This window comes from Phyllostomus discolor, chromosome 10 (genome assembly GCF_004126475.2).
Source record: "Phyllostomus discolor isolate MPI-MPIP mPhyDis1 chromosome 10, mPhyDis1.pri.v3, whole genome shotgun sequence".
NCBI classification, from domain to species: domain Eukaryota; kingdom Metazoa; phylum Chordata; class Mammalia; order Chiroptera; family Phyllostomidae; genus Phyllostomus; species Phyllostomus discolor.
Window position 1 is genome coordinate 27,958,002 of NC_040912.2, and position 23,677 is coordinate 27,981,678.

General features: G+C 42.0%; 1 protein-coding gene across 1 annotated transcript in view; it reads right to left on the reverse strand.

Moving 5' to 3' along the window:
• The window catches only part of DYNC1I1 (dynein cytoplasmic 1 intermediate chain 1), a 254,347-nt gene that overhangs the window by 78,549 nt on the left and 152,121 nt on the right, over positions 1-23,677 (reverse strand). The window contains 2 exon segments of the mRNA XM_036010591.1: positions 20,483-20,497; positions 20,499-20,609. Coding sequence (XP_035866484.1) covers positions 20,483-20,497; positions 20,499-20,609 — 126 coding nt within the window.

Genomic DNA, 23,677 nt, shown 5'->3' on the forward strand with positions numbered 1-23,677 from the left:
CAAGACTAAAGAGCACTGTGTGATCGAGAGATCTGTGTCTTGCTTTATGGGTGATTTCCTTCTGCATTTGTAGCATTCAGGATTTATGCTCGAGCAGGTTGGAAAGGAGGAAGAACATGCAGTCTCCATATGTCACTCAGCAACACCCTGCTGACAAAATAAATCTACATTTGGAGGGTCCACCCAAAGAGTCATGGAATAGCCCACATTAGATCATCACCAAGCCACTTAGGTCAGAAATTACAGAGGGACCATTAAAAAAAAAAAACAAAAAATAAAACTCAAGTGTTCCACTATGTATAGGCTCTTTACTTTTTTTTTTAAGTTACTGTGATGGTTTTGCCAGCTGTTACTGCACAGAATTAGTCTAAATTTAGTGGGAAAATAAAAGAATTTGACAAGAATATGTCCTCTCTCACATTAAAACTACATGGTGAGTAGAGATCTTAGGGGAGCAAATGGAAGGAGGTCCTAGGGCCAGAGCAACAAGGTGGTTCAAAGGCAGGAGGCCTTTGTCTCTTGTTATCTGCCTGGAATTACTTAGATATGCGTGTGCCTAAGGCACCGAGATGACCAGATGACCTCTCAGGACTGTGTCTAGCTTGGTGCTTCTATTGATAAACTGCTACTTTGAAGTACTGAAAAGGACTAGAAAAAATTGAGTTTGAGTGCTTGCTAAAAGACGGATGCAAGAGACAAGAGTTAACTGATTTTTGTGATTGTCATCCAATCCCAAGTCTCACCCATCCCCCAATTTCCATACCAACCCCTTTTCCAATGAACATTCTTTGATGTTTAACGAGAGACCCAAAGACTGAGAGTGCCTAGAGTGTGGAAAGGGATAAAATTATGTCCCAGTGGTTCACTTCTAAGCTGAGCTAAATCCCCTTTTAACATAACATTTATGTATCTTTGGAAGGCCAACTGATAAATAAATATCAAATTCCCCAAGTTCAACCTGACCCAGTTTTTACAAGAAAAACAAGGCAATAAACAAACTCAGAAACAAGCAAAAAAGTATGAATAAAATTCTTTTGGGACCAAATGATTGAATTTACAGTACCTCAGGGGTTTTTCTCTGTCCTTTTTGTCTGCTGCTTGTCCATTGTGCCCCCTCCCCCCGTACCTGGGGGAAACACCACCTAAAAGACTAAGAATGCACATTTTAAATGCCATTTACGGGGAGTTTAAAGTTCTGAGTCCTGGAAAGAGAATGTGGAAGCATATTAAAGGCCATCTGTCAATAGCATCTTGTCTGAACTGTGTCCTTCACTGAATGCTATGGGTGGTCGTGCTGGTCAGGGAGAAGTAATGTGACCATAACTCCTAAACACAAGTGTTAGAGTACACCCAACGTTAGTCATCACAATGAAGTGGAATATTTTGCATTGCACGGATCTCAATAAACATGCACAAATACATACTTTTCTCTTTTCACCTAAAAAGGAAAACAATGATTTTATGTAAAGAATCAGAGCAGGTTTCATAGTCCTATGAGTTTTGTTTAAAGACTTATGATGATGAGTACTTTATCTTTGGAATTGCTGGCTACTAAGATTCACAATGTGCCCAGTGTGCTTCTCCAAGGGTTGAAAGAGGAAAGGTGTCCGATGTGCCCTGGGACCGAGAAACAATATGAAACCAGATAATGAAGAGTTAAGAAAAACTTCTCAGCCTGCTAATGAACTCCATCCTGCGGTGGTGAGACCACCCTCCTTTTTAAGTTAGAGGTAATTTAATATGCATCTAACTCAGTTGTGTTTGGGCTTCATCCAACCTAAGAGTATCAGTGTGATAAATTATAACGAATTGTCTGAATACTTCACAGAGTGACTAGAACAGACCTGAAAAACAAGATCCCTAAGCCTGCTTTTCCAGCTCTTTTTTGAATACTTTTCGTCTTATGCAGACCACTCCAAAACTTGAAAATATTTCTTATAGCTCTCCCACACTGAAAGTCGTGTGCTTGGAGCACCATTTGATTAGATCCACAGTTGCTGGCTGTCTATTAAATCAAGCCCCACACTTGAAAATGACACCAACAGTGAGACCAGCCAAATAATATAGGGGGAGAACTAACATGGATCTCTTAGTTTCCAGAGTTTCTTTACATGTTAATTTCCTTTGGTAATCCACACGGTGTGCTGGGAAGTCAGTTAGGGAAATGGACTGATTCCTATTTCAGATTCTGAAAATACACCTGGATCCAGGCGTTCTAGTGTCTGTGGGGAAAATGGGCAGAGACAGAGAAGGGGGTCAGGAAACTCAAATTCAAGCCCGGCCTATTGCCACTGCTGTGTGACTTAACTCCTTTAGGCCAGTTTCTTTACTTAGGTTAAAAACCTCTGTCCTAGAGAAAAGGCCACCTTCTTTTCTTGTAACGGCTTTAGGTTGTTCCAGCTCTTCAGAATACAAAAGCAGGGCTGTTATTCCATATATAATCCTATAATCCTTCATAAATAAAAGCAATTGGACTGGTTAAGCTGTTTCCTGCGCTGGTCAGAGGATAGCAGCCTTGAGGGTAACACACAAAATTTGTGTCAAGAGGCAGAATGGAATTTTTTCCCATATTCATATGGTACAGATGTTAGTGTGTAAAGTTCCAGGGGCTGGTAATCAAGGCCGATACTCTGTGTGAAAATCAAGTAATTATATCAGCTTAATTTCCTCATGGGCAAAATCAAATAGGCACTTTGAACTTGTGAGCCTCATAGGGGCAGGGGAGCGACGTGCTTTTTTTCTGTGTTGTGTTCGTGCCTAAGACAGTTCCTGAGAACTAGTAGGTATCCGTACTCATTTCCTCTTGCCGCTGTAGCACAGTACCACCCACTGAGTGGCTTCAAACAATACACATTTATTACTTTACAGTTCTGGAGGTTAGAAGGACTCAAATTGAGGCGTTGGCACCGCTTTGGGGAGAGAATCAATTTCCTTGCCTTCTCTCCAGCTCCGAGAGGCCGCCTCATTCCTTGGCTCGTGGCCGGCCACCTTTCATCTTCAAAGCAGCAACGGCTGGTCGAGTCTTGTTCACATCACATCACTTAGATGCTGCTTCCATCATCACCTTCCTTCTGAGTCTAACTCCCCTGCCATCATCTTTCACTTACAAGGACCCTTGTGATTACACTGGGCCCACCCAGATAACCCAGGATAATCTCCCCGTCTCAGCATCCTTAACATAATCACACCTGCCAAGTCCTTTTTGCCACGTGAGGTAACAGTCACAGGTTCCTGCATTAAGAGGTGAACATCTTTGGGTGGCCCTTATTCTGCCTACCACAGTGTTCAATAAACATTTGATCGACCTGTAAATATTTTGAGAAAATGGTAAACTAAACACTGTGAATTATTTGTAAATTTAGCTAATTCCCATGGTCATCACCAGCCGAAGTCATGGTCACATGTAGACCGTGTAGTTTTGATCCTTTCATACTCACTCACCCTCATGTTCAACTGACACTTTTCTCCTTAAAAATGCACTCTGGTTCTATTCTATTCTCTTTTGCCCGGTGGACAGATTATAATCTGTCATGACGTATTTTCCTAACCAAGTTCAGTGAATTGTTTACTGTCACATAGAGACAAAGATGTAGCCATAATAGAGATTTAAAACTCTTGTCCATTCCTTTGCATCTCAGCTCATATTAAACCCCTTCCTCCAATTACCATTTCAAACAGACAGACCAACCAACCAAAAAGAGGAGGTGGTCATCTTCAGGCAGGAGTAAACACACACCGAGCACGCTGAAATCCTACCAAGAAAAGGGAAGCTCCACCATTACTAACAACCTCCGAGTTTTACTGTCTTTTCCCTGCAAACTAAACCCCTCAAATCTGAGTCACAGTCAGCGAATCGCTCTCCCACTAGAGGTGCTACCAACCATCATGTCGATCAAGATCCACACACCTTGTGTCAGGACTTTCTCAAATTTGTCTTCATGGTGTTAAACTATATATGACAATAAGCTATCTCCAACTGCCACGCAGCCCTTCTCCTGCCAAGGCAGGTTCAGGATGATGTTGGCAGGCAACCTATAGGAACTTTAGTGATGGACAATTACATATTTTCACTTTGAAGTTTTCCAATTGTTTTGAAGCAACCGATGTCTTTAAGTCTGTTAGTCTGTGTCACTTGGGTAAACTCTCCCAGTTCTCAGTTGGAACAAACACAGGAACCTTGTCTTATCTTTAACTTAACAGTAGCATTCATAAAGGGACGACAACCAAATCTATTTGTCCAATGCCAGTTCTATCAATGTATCATGTAAAAGTGGTGTCTAACAGTAATTTGGAATAATTGGAAATTAAACACTGTACTTAAGTATGTTGACAGTAAAGTGAGAGACAAGTATTGAGAACTAGAATGACACATGACAACACTCCAGAATTTTACACCCCAGGCATTCTTTCTTTTTTAAATTTGGCAATGAGTGATGCCATGTTATACCAGTGACAAAGTCCACAGATTTACTTACTGATTACATTAAGTACAAACAATATCTCTCTGTGGCCTAAAGGAAACAACTGTGCAAAACTCACAAGGTGTAGCCTCAGCTATTGAGGCTCAGTTGATTGAGCGCCATCCTGCAAACCAAAGGGTCGCTATTTGGATTCCCAGTCAGGGCACGGGCCTGGGTTGTGGGCCAGGTCTCAGTAGGGGGCGCACAAGAGACAACTACACATTAATATTTCTGTCCCTCTCTTTCTCCCTCCATTCCCTTCTCTAAAAATAAATGAATAAATAAAATCTTTTAAAAAAACACCTCACAAGGTGTAAATTCTCCTGAGCTATTTTCTCTGCAGTTGTAGTAGGTTTTTAAATATCTAGCACCAGTATTGGTACTTACAAACCTAAGGTGGGTTTAATGAAGTGTGTAGCTTTCACTGAAGAATGTGAATTTCTATGGAAAAATCTAGTTCAGAGGTAAACAAATCTCTATTATATTTTTCCTTATTTAATTCCATATTCTTGAACATGAGCATAAAATGTAGAGAAAGTGGGCAAATTGATATATATGGAATTGATAATATTTAATATCAAGAAGCAGGACAAATAAGCACAAAAGAAAGCTGGATTTCTAAAGAACTACTTCTAGAGTCCAAAAATGTCATAACTTGATGGCAATAATGTCTTTCATATGGCAAATACAAGGTACTGTGGAAAGTTCTGTGTCTATATTTGCCAGGTCAAAGGCAGAGTCGAAGAAATTGGTTGAAAGGCAAAAGAGTAAATAAATAAAAATATTAAACTACTGTTTTCCAAGGCAATCAGACCAGGAAGTCAGTAAGAGCCTCGTTTTCTTCTATACCTCCATTTTGCACCCCACTCCTTTCGAAACGCAGGCAAGGGCCACGCAGCTGCAAGCTGCCACACATCTGGAAGGCTATTTCAACACGCATTTGAAATGTCCTGACTACATGATGCCAAGCATCTGGCAATACAGACTTCTCATTGGTATTTTTCTTCTACAGAACTCAGTCCTGTGTAGACAGTCCTGGTGCCAGATTTTGAACTGCACGTTTTATCTGTGGAATGACAAAAATACACATACAAAGGTACGGTTTTCCTTATGATTTTGATTTAGGTAGATGGAAATGATGCTAACAGGATTGCCATTGATTCTGGCATTATGTGAACTCTCCCTCTGCCCCCCAAAGCCCTTCAGTGGCCTCTGTTGGTCATGCCCACCCCAGGAACATTCTCTCACAATGAACAGCACTCACTCGTCTAAATAGTAACTGACTTTATTGGTTTCATTCCGCAGCAAAGATGAGGAAAAGCGAGGCTTCTAGTTTTCCCTGTCTAATAGGAACCAGCCTCAGGAATACCTGTGGTTCACCAACCATCCCCAAACCATTTGCAGGACCTTGAGGTAGGAGGTAGGTATTCTTCATGTGAGGTCGTCTCCCTCTGCATGCAGACGAGCTCAGCCTCCCAGAGGCCTTTCCACAAACTGCCCTAACCATCCCTGTCTTCGCTCCCCTCTCCACTTTCCACACTGAGTCTTAAGTCTCATGGCACCACCGTGGGTAAAATACGCACTAATCATCTGAGTGTTGTAGCTTGTAATCTACCACAGATCACACATTCTTGCTTTTTTATTTTATTTTTTTAATTCGCACCCAAGGACTTTTTTTTTCTCTTTTAGAAAGGGAGGAAGGCAGAGAGAAAGAGAGGGAGAGAAACATCAAAGTGAGAGAGAGAAAACATCTATCAGTTGCCTCCCATATGCACACAGACCAGAGGTGGAACCCGCAAGCAACTGCCACACCAGCCAGGGCTGTTCTTGCTTTTGACCTTGGGGAAGAGGGATAAATTCCTCATAAGCAGGGTACACACCATCTCCATCTTGTGGCCTGGGTGCTAGACACAATAAATGTCTGCTCAATTGTTCTGGATGAAATGCAGTCTGGCCCAGTGTGGAAGTAAAGATCATCACGTTTCAAACTTGAAATGAAATGTAACAGTAGTCAGGTTTGAGCCTAAGCGGTGTTGACAATTTGGATAGTCATGAAGAGCTGACTAGTAGGACAGGTCTGCCTGAACCGTACTTGCAATAGGGCGCTACCGTTAAAATGTAACGACTACATGCAATACAAACTTGGGAGACAGTGAACTACCAGCTTGCATTAATTACGACCCCTCGAGCCCTGGTTGGTATGGCTCGGTGGATCAAGTGCCGGCCTGCTAACCAAAGGGTCGCCAGTTCAATTCCCAGTCAGGGCACACGCCTGGGTTGTGGGTCGGGTTTCAGTAGAGGACACGTGACAGGCAGCCACACTTTGATGTTTCTGTCCCTCTCTTCCTCTCTTCCTTTCCCTCTCTTTAAAAACACATAAATAAACTCTTTTTTAAAAAATTAGGCTTCTTTGAGACAAAGAATACACACTTAGGGAAGGGAATCATTCTGTCTCCTTTTTCATGGAACATTCCCCCGCCTGACTGGCTTCAGCTCTCCAAGTCCCTGGGCTGTTCAGGGTTCTGGCGCTCAGACAGCAGCCATGGAAACCAGCGCATGGGTGTGCAGCTCACCCTGTAGGCTGAGTGGCAGCCAGTCCTGGAGTGCCTGAAGGGGAAGGCAGTGGAGCTTGGGTACTGGAGGCCCAGCGAGCTACCGTTAGCATCACAGGTGGTCCTCGGAACCTCCGCCGTGAGCATACCTGCAGCCTCCTTCGGGAGCTCCCAGAAAAAAACCTGGGGGAATTTGAAGAGCTCAGAAATCCTAAATTGCAGATGAGGTGACTATGGAAATATGGTTTATAATGTTAACAAGATCTCATTTAATTAACTGTATGTGACCTGAGAAAACCTGGATTTGATGGATTTCATACATAGATAGACATAGAAAAAATGAGTTTAATGACATCAAGCAACATAATATTTTGCTATTTTATAACATATAATAGCAGAAGATATTGCTATTTCAGTTTGAAATAGATTCTAAATTAAGTATTTGAAGCAGTTTCATGATCCTCTGAGTTAAAACCATACCTAAGAAAAAAATGTAGAAAGCATCCTAAAGGGTTAATAGTTCCAAGGTGGAGAATGTATTTTAACTCAGAATTCCTCAAGAAAACCAGCTTTCTCTGCAGGTTTTACAAATAACAGCAATTGGTAGCTAATGTTTCTAACCTTTAGTCAGTTTTATATTGATGAAAAATCAGAATCAGGGATTATTACTCTGCAAAGAATGTTTAGACATCCCAGTGACATGATCACTACATAAAATATAATTCAAATTATCTCAGTTTAAGCACTGTGACAGTAAAAATCATTTAATTTTCTACTATGGAAACTATTTTAATAATTTTAACCACTTTTTAGATTATATCAATTCTTTGTGATGAAGTATGACGGAGAATCAAAATAGTCTTTGTCAATTGAGCTCTATTGCAAAAAAAATGACTTCCATTCTTCAGCAGGGGTATTAATGGATAACCTCCCAAGTGCCTTTCCCGAGTATTCCTCTCCTTCCTCTACCTCCCCAGTCTCCCCAGCTCAGAGAAAACCTAACACTCGGACACAGACTCCGCTTAATGATCCCCTTCCCTCTGCTTTCTCCCATCCTCTTTCATTCTCATTCCCAACACTGCATCTCTCTTCTCATTTTCCTTTTTTCTTTCCGGGGAATGACCACCTCAAAGGATTAATTCAGAACAGGCAGCAGAAAACGGTAACGAGAGTGGGCAAATCAGGATGTGGATTTAAAATCAAGAGGTATTTTGAAGGAGGAGAGTTACTCAAATTAAACATATGTTAAGAATATGGGTTTGTTGTTCATGGCATACCTGCTGCCTGCGATCCCACCCTCATCGGAGCAGCCTGCAAGGGCAGAGCATTCCCTGGCGGAATAATAAATACAGCGGCTTGAGTGGATGTGGACCAAGCAGCCCGGCGAGCTTCCTTTCCTCCTGGTCTGACTTCACTGTTGGAACACAGGTGGTCACTGAACTAGCTGCACTAGTGAAACGGGTCACGGCCCCTCCGGCTGGGTGCCAGAGAGAACAGAATTCAGGGTCCAAATATCAGGCTTGGGGCATATATAACTTCTCATATAGGTCTTGGCATGTGCACCAAACTCTGTTTAACCGATACTGCCTATTTTCCCACACATCATCTTTCTTGCCTTGATACATGTAAACCACGCAGTAAAAATCCATTCATTGGTCTCTTAAAAACATGCTGTGCATAACTTGAGAGTGTTTTTCTTTGGGCTAACCTGCCATCGACCTAAGGGTATGGCAAATTGTGTTCTGCAGATGGAAATGAAAGGGCTTGCCTTATTTCTACATTTTCATCCTTCCCAATGTATTGTATCTTGCAGCTCATTGCTGTCTTAGAATCCTGGACCCAAACATTGTTATATAAACTAGTCACAACTATCCTCATTAACAGTTTTCAGTAGGATCTACATAAAATAGAAATATATGATTTATTTGCTCATTTATACCCTTCCTTGCTTTAGAAGACTTTAAAGGTTGAGAGCAGTAATGTAGAGTATTTATGGGTCAAATTCATTCTGCTGATAGGCAAGATTCAACAGTTTTAGGTCCTTCAAGATAAGAATCCATGCTATAGACAACATTAAAATATCCATGAGCATTTTGAGGGAACTATTTTAAATTTGGCATCAAAATAATATGAGTCTGAGAAACCCAAGGGGCTCTTTTCCCATTTATGTTGACATTATTCTAGAACACTAGAACTACCTAACTAGCTGTGAAATTATTGCAGAATAATAAAAGGTAACTGGTTTCCCTTTACACTGTCTATAAAAAGTAGTACTTGGCTAACTACATGAATGTGTTGGGAAATGAATATTTTCTAAGTCCCTCAAGTATAAATGCATAGTTATGAACTATAATATACAAAAAAATAAAACATTCCTAATTCTTCATTAAAGTAATCAGCCCCTTGATGTTTGATTACTAGTTCAGGCCATCACATACTTAGTGTTAATGTCTTTTTATTGCAGCAGCAATAGCCCGAATCAGCAGATATCATATCACAGGACCTGCTATATAAACATTTCTATTTATACAAAGGACAGTTTGGAGAGCATGATTATTTACTTTTTCAAAAAAAATTCATTTCGTTATCTCTTGTAGTGAGCCATACGCGACTTAAGGACTGGCCTTCTTCCCCCACGTTGTCTGAATTTGTGATGCTGTACAGAACTTGGCTCAGATGTCCCTCTTACAAAGGAGGGAACATACTGTACTGTTCTAAAGGCAGGAGGTTTGTGTTAAGTCCGTCTCAGTAGCTTTCAATAGGCACAGGGGGAAATACAGTGAAATTCAGCTCCAAAGTTTAGCAAGGCTTCTCCGTTTTACCAAGTGTGTTCAAGGGAATGCCATGAAACTCGCAGGGGCGTGGTCCAAGTCTGGTTTGGCGGCCGGGGGCTGGGGCCTGGGGGCTGGGGGTTGGGGGCTAGAGCACAGGTAGAACTTTCCTTTCCCCAAACACCTTTCCCCAAAGTGAAGTCTTTTCAACAATTTTAACGGCAATAGGCAGACACAGTGTTGTTATGCCTTTGATGAAATGATGTTAACGGAAGCCAGGTTGGGGACAAAGATGGCAAGAAACATAAGGAAAGTAGTGGTAGAAGGCAGGTGATATTGTATCTATGTGCTCATTCCCACCCTCAGGAACCCCAGTCAGCGGCCCCGCTCCCAGACTTGGTCCCTCTGGCACCCCAGCATGACCGCCTGCATCCATGATGCTTCAGGATGTAACGCAAGCACGCTGGGAAACTCTCCAGCTCTAGCCAGAGCCGGGTGGTTTGTCCTGTGACAGCATCATGAATGATGTTCAAGTGAGGCAAGGTGAGGATGGCCCCGGAAGACATGGTTGTTTAAGAGAATCCAGGGTTTGAAGAAGCAGTGGCTCCAGAAAACGAGGGAGGTTCCCTTAAACTGTGAGGTACTATAATTCTACATGTTCGTGGACCTCATGAGGAAAGTAAAAAGTCATATATGAGAAACAAGCGCACGAAAAACAAAAGCAAAACAACAACAACAACAAGCTCCCTTTGTTGTCCATATGGTAGAACATGGTCAAACTATCCTGGAATAGGAATTTGACTTTAGCTGGGGTTTGCATTTCTTTCTACTTAAAAAATGATTAGAAGAAGAAACAAAAATACAATCTCTGGTACCAAGTGAGTAAGGATACCAAACTATGGATTGGTAGTTAAGATTGGCTAATACAATGTCTGTTGCTAAAACAAAATTAATTTTATAATGGAAATCTCCATGAGTCCACACAAATTTTGTGTACTTCTGTCTGTCCTTTCTACCCCATGTTTTTCTTTGCATGTACGTGTGTGTACATGTGTATGTGTCTGTATGTATATATGGGTGTGTGTGTGTATGTGTGTATGTGGGCGTGTTGCAGTTTTCTGTCAAAGGAGCACATTTGCTTTGATTGTGGAGTTCTCTCCAGACATTAAAAGCCAGTTTTTATACTTAGAAAATGCTCAAAATGTGTTCCTTTCTGGGGGCACTAAAAACTGTGCCACCTTTGAGAGCCAAGCCCTTTCAGGTCCATGTACTATTGTTCAAAACTTTCTGATTCTATTTTCATAGAATCTTTGTTCCACGCTTTCTGAAAGGCTTTGAGCCCTTAGGTGAACATTCTCCTAAACATTGCTGAATGCCTTCATGTGTGCCACAGGTAGCACACATGATGGCATATGCCGCTAAATTAATGCCGTTCCCACCCGGGAGTTCTTTTCCCAGAGCTGTTGCCGGCTGCCCAGCTGAGGGATCAGAGGGTGGGATACTTTTCATTTTAGACATAAGAAAGAGGATGAGGGAGCTGGGCTTTTAATGATGGGGCCTTTGGGGGGGCCTGGAGTGACTGGTGCCCACCTCGTGCCACAGAACACAGTGTGCAACCTCGCTCTTCACACAGAGCCCCCGCCAAGGTTCAAAACCACATATAAGGCAAACTAATTTACTGAAATGTAGACCAAGAGCAATTTCTTTTAGAAATAGTATGTGGTGGGGGAGGGGGGTGTGGGGAGAAGCTGAATATGCCAAAGGAAAAACTTGAGCATAAGCTACTTATCTGCAGTTCTTAGGAAGGTGAAGGGATCCTGGCAACACTTTGCGGGCTCTAAGGACATTTGGCCTCACTCTGCATCATGCTCTGGAGCTATTTTTCCCGTTTTTTTTTTTTTTCATGCTGTCTCTGTAACACAACCTCTTTACCTAGTTTATCTCAGGAAATGACAATTGGCTGTCGAATCCCATACAAATGGATTGGATATGACAGCTTAAAGGAATAAATCTTCTGCAGAGAAGAAAGTTTTGACTTACACTCCTGTATTTTCAATCCTTTTTATTTTTTACCCCTTCTTGCTTAATTCTATTATTTCAATTAGATCACTTAAACATCAACACATCACATACCTACCTCCCCGAAGAGCAATCATAAGATTTGATGATTTTTCTGATGTACAGGCTAGGGTTTCAAATTTGCATTATTTTATCGACTGAATTAACGATGAATTCTGAACCGAACTACTGCTGCATGTGCTTTTAAACATCTTTAATCGGAACCATCTGGAGAGGCACGGTTTTGCAAAGGCATCCCTTTCAGGACACTCTGTGGATTTTGTCACTGCTTGAGGTTTTGGCAAACCATCAACACTACTATAATTCTCTTTCATGAAATATAACTTTTGACGAGGATTTTTAGAGTCTTGGGTGTGTGTGCGTGCATTTATATGAGTGTGGGTACTTGTGTATAATTTCTGCTTCTGTTCCTTTCTCTTTTCAGAAGGCCATATTTACACACACACACACAAAAACTTATTTTAAAGAAATAAAGGTTTTTGTTGTATATAAAAATAAATTTAATTTCAAGCACTGAGCATAATGCCAGACCAAGTTATCAAGAAGTAAAAAAAAGCTCTGTTAAATAACACACCTTATTGTATGTAGGGGCTAGAAATACTTCTCTAAACAAACCAAAAGAAAACATTGGCTTAAGGGAACAACAACAAAAGAAAGTGTAGATATTTTAAAATGATTATGGCAGCAATGATTTGTAACATATAGCATATATACTCAGTACATTTATAAGGAGCTTACAATTAAAAATTGACTAAATCTTTCACTTACGAAAAGCAATGTTTTGTTTAATTCTTTGTCTAACAATAAACACATGATTTTAAAATTATAAATCAAATATAAGCATGGTAAAAGCCAAGTGGAGACTACTTATTACAACCAAGTTAAAAAACTTCCTCAGAAGTAAGGATGATGGTTCTACTTACAAAAATTCTCTTTGATATTAATGTTTTCAAATCATTTCAAAAATCAATCTAAAAAATGGAAAGAATGCCTTTTTGCTGAGAGCCACTGTCTGAGATGAATTCAAATAATACTTCAAATAATTCAAATAATATTGAGACCATTGGGGAATATTAACATCTCTGTATTTATGAATAACATGCAACCCCTTTCATTCAACAATATTAAGCAATTTACACACACACACACACACACAAATCAGAAGCTTTTGGTCAAGACTGTAGAGAAGAATAAAAAGGTTTATTTTTTTAGGGATAGCCTGAAGTCCAGAAGTGGGTCTGTGCCTTGAATATAATGATGCCAAAGCAACGCACAGGCACCCCACAGAGGAGGCAGCAGCCTGGAACACTCCTGGGGGGTGCTAATGGCCTGGGGCACATCCCAGCATCCCCCCCCCACCCAGCCTGCTCTTTCCTCCCTGGGCACAGGGTCCTCGATGCCCATACCTCTGAGGGAAAGGGATGCCCTTCTAACACTTTCTGTTTAGACCACCTGGTATGTTACTGCCTGTATTAAAATACTTTAGGATAAAAGGAAAAAGAACAATCTGATACTCCAGGGGATGGAAGCCACACCTAGGGGACCTAGATCATATGTCTTTGGGAAGAACAGCTCTTAGCAGAAATGCTGATCTAGTCTGAGATGAAAAGAGAACCTTTGTTAGTCCCATCTTCCTCACTCTTACTCCACGCAGTGAGTTCCGCGTGGCAAATGGCCAGCTAGTCTCTACAGACTTCAGTGCGGCCATATTAGCCATGCAGAACCCAGAAACTTCCTTCCCACAGGAAGCCTCTGCCTGAGGCAATCAATGAGTAATTAAGCCTTGGAAGCAAATGCACCTGCACCTAGTCATGGTGAAGGAAGAGTAGCAGGATGATATCCAAGCCATGCACACTAGTACAACACTACCAGTTAATAAAATGTTGAGGTCATTTTGTACTTGTTGGTTAGATGCTTTCCTCCAGGTCCTTCCAGGGCTCCCCTTCTGCCTGGCCCCCCGGTCCCTCCCTTTTTCAGTTGGCAACTAAAGATGCAATTCCGGACGCAATGGAGGCCTCACCCATGCTGTTTGGTCAGGGCCATACTAGTTGCTACATATTTTGAATTTCATTTCTACATGTTAGACAACAATTATAGCTGACATGCCTTAAGCTATGTGCTTGGCACTAAGTACTTCATATATATTATTTATTTCACTCTCATGTATGACTTTCTCAAGGTCACAGAGCTTCCAAGTGGTGGGACCCAACTTATACACCAGGGTTGTATGACCATACAGCCCACCCGTAACCACTATGTGCTTAACTGCCTCCCAGCACTCAGTAAATATACCATCACTATTTAGTTTTGAATCAGATGTTTAAGTAATTGAAATGAGAGAACTTTGGAACTGTGTTTGGTTCCTTCTTCGTTTGGCATTTGTATAAAAACCACACATGGGGATCTGACTAATGTGAGGAGAGTAGCCAGGTGATGGGAACTGGGGCATAGTGGGGACTGAGGCAAAGTGACAAGTTCTTATGGACAGAGGACAGCCTCTTGTCAGCTCAGCTAATTGTTATACTGAGGACCTGGCCATGGTGGGTACCCCCAAAATATCTGTCAAATGAATGGGTGAATGAATCTAAGTTGAGTAAAATTTCTTTAGAAATATATTCAAGCAAGAAAAATAAGAATGCCAAGCTTTAAGCTTCCCCCCATGGGACTCTCATGCAATAACAGTGAAACAGCCAAATGGAAAGAGATAACTTCATCGTCTCAATACATATTCACCTATTACTACCATTGAATTACGTCCCCCCAAAACCACTATGTCTCGGCCCTACGCCCCAATATAGTGGTATTTGGAGATGAGGCCTTTGGGAGGTAACTAGGTTTGGACGAGGTCATAAGAACGGGCCCTCACGGTGGTGTTGGACACCAGGGAAGCTTGCTACCTACTTCTATCACGTGGGAAATAGCTAGAAGGCAGTTTTTCCAAGACAGGAGAATGGCGGGCACCCTGATCTGGGACTTCCCAGTTTCTAAACTGTGGGGAAATCACTGTTGTTTAAGCCACCCAGTCTATGGTATTTTGTCAGGGCGGTCCGAGCAGACTAATACACCTCTGTCATCTCTTTTTTCTTCACAGTCACCCTAAGAAGTAACTAGAGCTCCACTGGCCTTCAGCGCACAGACCCCTGAGAACACCCGTTGCCCTTCAACCACAGGGAGTGGCACGTGCAGGGTGGAAGGACGAGAGGAGTGACCTGCCAGAATACCTCTCGTACTGCCATGGGCTCTCCTCACTCAGCATCACCAATTCCTGGCACGACTCCTTGACAAAGCACAGCTGAAGAAAGCCCAGTGCAGACAGTTTCGGCACAGGGCATGGGGAGGGGAGGAAGGGCATTCAGGGAACTGAGTAAAATCTTTACTGTTGGGGACCCATGCCTCCAATATATGTGCACATTCATGGGGCAGAGCAAGCGCTGGGGAATCTTAGATAGTTTTTGTAATAATGTTAAACTTCAGCTTAATCACTTGCAATATGACATGGCAAGACAGAGAAGGCAATTTAAAAATAATTTGTTCAAAGGTGTATTCTCATGGCGCCCCCTCTCAGTGAGCTTACTCGGCCACTTGCACAGTACACAGTCTCCTTCGTTGCTATTTTCAGATGAGGAATCGTCTATGGAACAATCTGTTTGCTATAACCCTGCTGATAATTGTGATTTCCCTAGATAAATTCCGATGCGCAATTCTGCCTCTCCTTGTGTAATGTCTTGGAGAAGATTCCAGAAAGAGGGCAGATAAAGAATGAAAGCTGGCAAGGCAGTTTCTCTGCTTCCAGCTTCCTGGGCCAAAAACAGAAAAAGAAGTTCCTGCTGTTTGATTTAATAAGAATCAGCGTCTAGCTCTAGCCTCGATCGCCGGGCCAGTCAGACTCAATTGGCGTAAAAGCCGTGTTTCCGAATGCCTGCGTTTCATTCCAGCACACACGTGAAACTCCCTTGCGCCTTTCCCTGGGGGCACGAACCAGCACTGCTGCGCTGCGGTGCCCCTGTCCGGTCCGTGTAATTTGTATCTTTTATGTCAGAGCTTAATTTCACCTTTATGTCATTTGCATTCTTTAATTTTCACTAATTGTATGCTTGGAAATGTGTCATCACCATCTATAGGACAATGGTTGAGGTTTCCTCTTCTGGGTTTCTCCCTCCTGCAGTCGGCCCAGCATCGCGTTTGGAAACTGCTTACATGGGTTCCTACGCTCTTGCCCACGGACTTTATTCTCCCGTTTCTAAGCACCGATTACGTCTTTTCATTTTGGATCTGTAGCCCTAGTTGCAAAAAAATGTTGTGTTCATTCATCTCCTCTTTTTTGACTTCCACTGAGTAAACACTCTTGCCACATCCAAGAGAAAAGCTTAGAAAATTCCTTTTAAAAAAAAATCAACCAGGTCATAAGAAAATTGCCCTTCTTTTAATTAAAAAAAATACTAAAAATCCTTAAGTTACATTCTAACACTACTCTGGTCATAACATACCTTGGGAAATGCATTGAAATTAGTTTATGTCTTTGTGTCTGTAGCTGTTTTGTTCTTTTGGACTGTGGAGCACAATCCGAGCTAGGGCAAGGGCAGAGACAATGGGAGAAAAATCAAGTTTTCTGAAATAAACTTCAAGGCTCCACGAGAGACTGGAGCGAGTTCTGTTTCCACGACACAACAAAGCCTCGACGACTCCCCCAGGTCCCTCAGCAGCGTGGCCAGCCCGGAGCAGGGCCCCAAGTCCTGACTTTCTGTCGCCTCCCCTCACCACCAGCCCCTCTTCCCTCTGGTGTCGCTGGCACTCCTCACTGGGGTGGGTGGTAGGGGCGTAAGGGACTCTCTTCAAGGTCAGCAGGAATGTCATGCAGAACCCAACCCTGGGTGGCTCAAGCAGTGAGTTGTAATCTCCTCTATAACCTTTATAGGCTTTTGATGAAAAGCACAGTCACGCAGAGGGAAAAAGTCAACTGAGGGTTTTAAACAGTGGCTCAAATGAGGCTGGCTAATACCACCCCACTTTGCATTCTCTTTCTCCCTGAAATAGTGAGGGTTTTAGGTCATTTTCAGTGTCAGATCATTGTCAGATAATCCTTAAAAAGAGAGTGCTAAGAACAAAGAAACCAAATCAGGAAAAAATAAAAGTAAAAATAAAAACCTCTGACCAAACCAAGCCTCTAAATATAACTTTTCCACTTACCTCAATGCAGATAATTCTAAGATATATATTTCTGATTCTATTCATTCTGCTGAAAAGAGAAAGACCACACCAGGGTAAGCAAGGCAGGGTGGTCAGGATGCATAATGTAATGACAGTGTGTGGAAGCCACTACAGAAGACGGCAGGAGAGCTGCCAGATCGTGCGGTGGGGCCGAGGGGCTGATTTCTATGCAGAGTCCACCGATCTTTTCCAAGTGTGGACAGCTCTTACTGAAATGAAAATAGAAAATGCAGGACCAGAGCCCACACTGAATATTCAGTTTAGTAAAGACACGAAACTACCCGTGGAAGTAGAAGACATTCAGCCATGCTATCCTTAAGAGAGAAATGAGCCTGCATGCTGCAATCTTTTCGTGACGAGGCTGGGAGCCTGTCAGTCTTTGTGAAATAACACTGAACTGATGTCTGTTCTCTGTGCATTTTCTTCCTAGTGCCTGAAATGATGCTTTCCTGAGCCAAAGGATTTGTTTGCAATTACATGCTTTTGAAAAATAGGAAGAATCCGCAGAGATCAAGAAATGGATAGCTAATGCAATTATTCCAAAAGGATAGAAGTACAGTCATTGCAAGGTACTTGTTACTTCTCCCTGTCCACAGTCCTCTTTCCTACTAAGCAAACTGTCTAACTGCTAAATTCTTGGCACATCGCAGGAGAATGCGGAAGCACAACTACCTGGTTTCAGCGAGATCGTGTCTAGAAAAGACCATAAGTAAGTTTTACCAGAGACCAGAAAGGCTGTACAGGAAAACTGAGAGGTTGGTGAGTGGGAGTTAGGTTTTCCTCACATGTATTTTAATTCTGTGGGTTCTCCAAATTCCCCTTTAGGCTTGGGAGAAGTGGCCACTGTTCATCAGTTAACAAGAAATGCACATTGTAACTGAGAAATGCTTGGCAATCGAGGTCTCCGATTTGCTGTTTTTATATCTAGATAGCTTTAATACATAAGATTATCTATACAGATATATAATCTCTATATATCTTATGATTATATATAATATATATTTTAATGAACATATATATATATGTGTGTGTGTATATATATCCATTAAACTAATTTTCTTTTTAAAAGTCCCTCTGCTAACAGCTCTACTACTGTCTGGCTCGCCATCATATCCTTCCCCAGCCCAGACCACAGGCAGAAGGGTCCTGAGTGGCCCAAGGGCCCATTTGAGTCTTTTCCATCCAGAAGTCTTGAAGGACAGGGAGGAGAGCACCCTGGTGGGTGGATGCTCTTCCGCCTGACTATTCTAGGCCCAGGATGTAGCCGAGGCCTTGCACTGGGTCAGTGATGACCAAGGACCAGTGATACCAAGGACCACAGCCAATTCAGCAACTGCCTGAAGACAATCCCAGGGGTTGCTGATCACCCTCTTGAGGCCTACCATCTATTCACAGTAGCCACCTCTAGGCCCATGTTTAACCAACATCTCGTGAGTGGCAGGCTACCAAAGATACACTTTGCGTGAATCGCACAGCCTCTGCTATCAAGGCCCACATTGCCCCGCACTGAGGGCAGCCTGGGAGAGCGAGCCTTGTTCTCGGCCCAGCTCTACTGCTCACGAGCTGGGAAGCTCTTAAAGTGCAGAGCCTCTCAATGGGAAGAGAGGAATAAACTCTTTTCTGCCGCACTGCTGTGAGAATCAAGGAGTTCATGAAGGCAGAAGGGCTGGCGAAATGTAAAATACAGACAAATGCAGTTATATTCACGGTAGTTATCAGAGTTCTGTGCACGGTCACCAAACGGCCCTTCCTATTTTTTAGATTAGTAGATACTAATAAGTAGATAGAAGATACTCTTTTCAGTCAATATTGGTATAACAACTGTGTGATAAAACAGGGAGTTTTGAATTCCAGTTAATTCCAAAGACCTTTGAAATTTCGTTCTTAACTCAGCATTATCATGTGCCTACTGACTTGTTTACTATGCAATGCTGTGAATATTAACTATATTATCAAATTGTTATTGTCACAGGCTGTTAGTCTGTTAATATAAACTTTGCAAAACAGCATGTACATGGACTAAAACAATGTATTGTTACCTCTTATTCTTTCAGCATTCAAGATATTTATGTAATATCAAAGTAGTTTAAATGGCACTGTTTTTTTTTTCATAAATGTGCTTCTGCTTACCCCATAATTCCTTGAGTATTTTCCTGGTAATTCAGTAAACATCTTAAAATTTAACAAAATTAACATTTTGTGCTTCTATGTTTACCAAAAGAGCTTATCAAACTGACAAATTAGATAATCTTAAAAAAAAAGAAAGGAGAAACTGTTCTTATTTCAAAGGTTCAAAAAATAAAGGTTATTTACTATGCAGACCTCGAACGCTTGTTGTTTTTAAGGCAGCAAATTAGAAAAACATGGCCAGCGTGAGAGGCCGCTCAGTCAGGTTGAGGCTGGGGCGTTTGTCCCAGCAGCTCTTGCTCCCCACATTACATCTGATAATGTTCTAAAGTCTAAACACATTTGAGTTCAAAAAAGATACTCAGTGCTTACATATAAAATAGCACAAAACTTCCAAATACCAACAGGTTTACCCACCCTCTGCAACCGATGTATTTGTATTTGGAGTAAACTGCAGCTCCGTCCCTCCACGCCGTGGTATTTGAGGAACTGAAACTTGAGCTGGAATGTTTGTTTTGCATTTTCCTGTGCATAATCACAGGAGAGGGCATTAATAAAGGGGTTGGTGTGTTGGCCACTGCTGAGGCCTATTATTTAGGAGAGTCGTGGCAACAGAGCAAAGCTGGATGTTCGCAAGTGGAACATAATTTCAGCCGGTATTGTGTTGAATGGGTGAGAAGACAAATGTGTCAGCAGACACAGGGTGTACGCTATTCAAAACCAGTTGAAAATGATCTCTGCACTTGCTGAGAAATATGGATGCTGAAAACAACATCTATATTTTTCAACAATTCAACCAAGATTCATGATAGGTATCTCCTTAAACCAGCTCCAAAAATATTATCTGTAAGCAAGATGGCGCCTGGAAAAGTTAAAATTGGCAAAATCCCATGGAACTGCATTTTGGAGAGAGGAGGGACTTGAAGTGGTAGTGCTCTGAGGATGTCCACGTGGGGGTCAAGCATATGGTGCTGCTGAGCAGAGGAAGTGGTACACCAAGATTTCTTCATAAGCGCGAGGTCTTTTATAAACTCATCTTTATGGGGGCGGTTTTTAAATAGAACGAAAATGACACAGAGTCCCCAACCAGGCTTCCTAACTGTTTGGAGAGGGTTGCCACTTTCCCAAAACATTAGGTTACTGTGGGGGAATTTTCCAAAATTGTCAACAACTCCATTTTTAAACTTAGTTCTTCCTCTCCACTTAAGACAGATGCAAGGCAGCATGTGTGAACTATATTTGGTCTAGTAGGAGATGTAAGTTATTTTACCATGCTGACTCCTACCTGACAGTGGAAGACCGTATTCTGGTGTGGTCTTCTTGAACTTCATGTTCCAAACCAAGGCCACTCCATCCGGTTCATGAGGAGCATCTTCGTTGTTGTTGTAGGAAGCGACCATCAGCTCCGGGTACTGAATAGAAGAGGTCACAAGGATACATTATGCCAAAATGACAAACACAAAGAAAACTTTCTTCATTCGTACAGACACATGCTATAAGACATACTTCAATGTCTACTTTCTTTTTAAGTTGTGGCATACCTCATACCAACTTCATGCCTCAAAGTATTGTATTCTGGTTTCTGCCTCCAACACGCCATGTGTGCTCACTGTAGTCACCAATAACTACCAAACTGCAAGCACAGCTGGGCCTTTCTGTATTAGCTGACATTTGGGCACTCCTTCCTCTCTCCTGTGCTGGTTTCCAGTACACATGTGTCTCCTGATTTTTTTTCCTCCTGCCCACTCTTTTAGTTCCTATAGGTTCTCCTTCTATTATCTATGTTTCAAGGAAGCTGTTTTATGCCCCATTATTTTTTTTGTCTCTATCTGCATATTTTCCCTGGGTGGTCTCACCTACTCCAAAGGCTTTAACAAGCATTAATATGCCGACAATGTTCAAATCTGTATCTTAAACTTGATTTCTCTCTTAGCTGCAGATCCTTATACCTCGCTGCCCACTGGGCACTTCTCAGAGCTGTCCATAGACGCATCAGGTTGCAATGCGTAGAAACTGAGTCTACCAACTTCTACAAAAATCTGCTCTTTCAATGTCCCCTCTTGGTGCCTTTCCCCTAATGTTCGCCTAGCTGCCCAGGCTAGATCCTCCACATTCATTTTTACTCCTTCCTCTTTCTCAACCCCGTGTACTGTGTTTTACTACATCCCCAATGCCTTTCAAATGCCTGTTTAATTCTCATCCTTAAGGTGGCAGCCTCCCAAACTAATGTCTTCTCTGAATGAAGGCAACAGCTTCCTAAACAGCTTCTGGCTCCCAGGCTCTCCAGGCCCTAGCCTCACTTCCTCCACTCTCCATCTTTGGAGAGTGGAGGAGGTGAGGCTCTTTACAAAACAGACATTTGGCTAACTTACTCCTCTGCTTAAAATACTTTAATAGCTTTTATTACTTGCAAGATAAAATGCAGATCATATAGGATGATCTTTCATGAGCTCTCATTTTCTACCTCTTCTGCTTAATATCTCACAGCCTCCTGCCCACCTCCCACCCCCACACTCTTAATACAACCTCACTGTGTTAGTTCTGAGGGTCATAGGCACAGCCAGTGCAACCTATGAGCCTGCTACTCTTATCGGAATGCCTCTCCTGTGTTGTGTACATCATTAACTCATTTTCTAAGATGCAATGCAGGCATCTAGTCCTCTAGGCGATCCTAATGAACCATCTACCCACACCTCCTTGCCTCTCATTGTCTCCCTTAACATTATGTGCATCCACCATTAATGCACTTACACTGTATTATTTTTCCCCCCACCTATGTCTCTTAAAAGTTTGTAAGCTCTCTAAGTATAGGGACTAGTTTTTATTGCCCTTGAAACTAGGGCCTATTAACTCCTACTACATAATAAACCTTGTACCAAAATTGATTGCATTACAAATGCTCTGTTTTTATATTAGTAACTCTGCTCAGTGGAAAGACCTTATATTTAGTCCTTCATTGTCAAATGCTTCCAGCAATTAAAAGCATAAGTGGAAGAAACACAACCAGCAAACCACAAGGACTCTACAGTGAGTAGAAATACCCACTCACCCTATGAGATCTCTGTGCTGTGTGTTAATAAACAGATTGAGGGTGAATCTTGTGGGAGGTATTCATGAGGTAGATAGCATTCCATTAAAAGGCCATTCCTATCTGGGGTTTCCATAAGGCAGCCTCACTAAAACTTGTATCGTTACATATGCAATTATATTAGGATTATAGTATACCCTTTAACTCATAGATCATTTGTTTTTTTCTATATTTCACTATGCTTTGTATATATTTAAAAGTAGATTATCCTTATACATTTGAACATCAACTTTTTTTCTATCAACAATAATTAAACCTAAGTCTTCTGTGTGGCTCTGTTCATCCTGCAAGCTCCCTCAGTTTAAGAACACTGCTGAGCTACAACTTGCTGGCTGATGCAGAAGGAGTGTGAGCCTACAGTAGATGCATGTGGCCATCAGTGGACGTAATCACCCTTTATTAAAAAATGCTCCTCAGTGGCTGAATCAAAGGCCCCTTCAAAGACACTAACATCCAGATAAACACAGAGTCTCCAGACTGTCCAGCTGAAGTTTAACGATGTCACATGTAGAAAGGCAACTCTCTAAACATCAGCACCACTGCCGGAGTGGCCGGGGAGCAGCCAGATGCGTCTTGAATGATATCCCACGGCTCCACATCTGGGTCTCATCGTCGGCTCCCACTCGTAGCTTTCCTTTTTCCCACTAAAAATACTTTAAATTATTTGGGTTTAAAACCCTTTAGAAAACAGGGAGAGTTTTAGTAAAATACCAGTGAAATGCCTTTGATGTATTTCTCTAATTGGGATCATACGTCCTAAAGATACAGATGTAACTCTTAGCGCGTGTAAGATTTTATGAATTCCAAGTCTCCTCTAGCATGCTTCTTTCTGTTCTTTGTTTGAACGGGACTAGTCATATTTTCTTATTCCCCAATAAAAAAATCTCTGGACAATTATCAAAACCTTAAATGTTAAAATTATAGTTTTAAAGAGAAGGTGAACAATTATGAAGTTGTGCTTACTCATGGGGCTGGATTATGTGATGTTTAACCTAGGAAGAATTTTACCTGCACATTGCCAAATCTGCTCTCAAGATGTCTTTCTCCTTACAGAGAAATAAAATCTGACATTTGCTGGAGAGGAGGAACCAACCTGTTTTAAGGCCCACTATGTGCCAGACACTGAGCTGGGAGCTCTGTTAACTCACTTGGTCCCTGCAGCCCTCTAAAGTAGCAGTGGTTTCCCTGTTTCTGCAGATGAAGAAGCCAAGGGTCCCTGGGTGAGCCACTTGTTCTGAGCTATATGCTAATAAGTGAAGAAGCGAGACCCCTATTTAAAGTCTGTTTGGCTTTGAAGTCCGCATCCCTTCCAGGCCACTGTAGCCAGTGTCACGTGCCTCCCATGCAGGTGGAAGGCAGAATGTACTAATAACATGCTTTGCCTCACAGGAA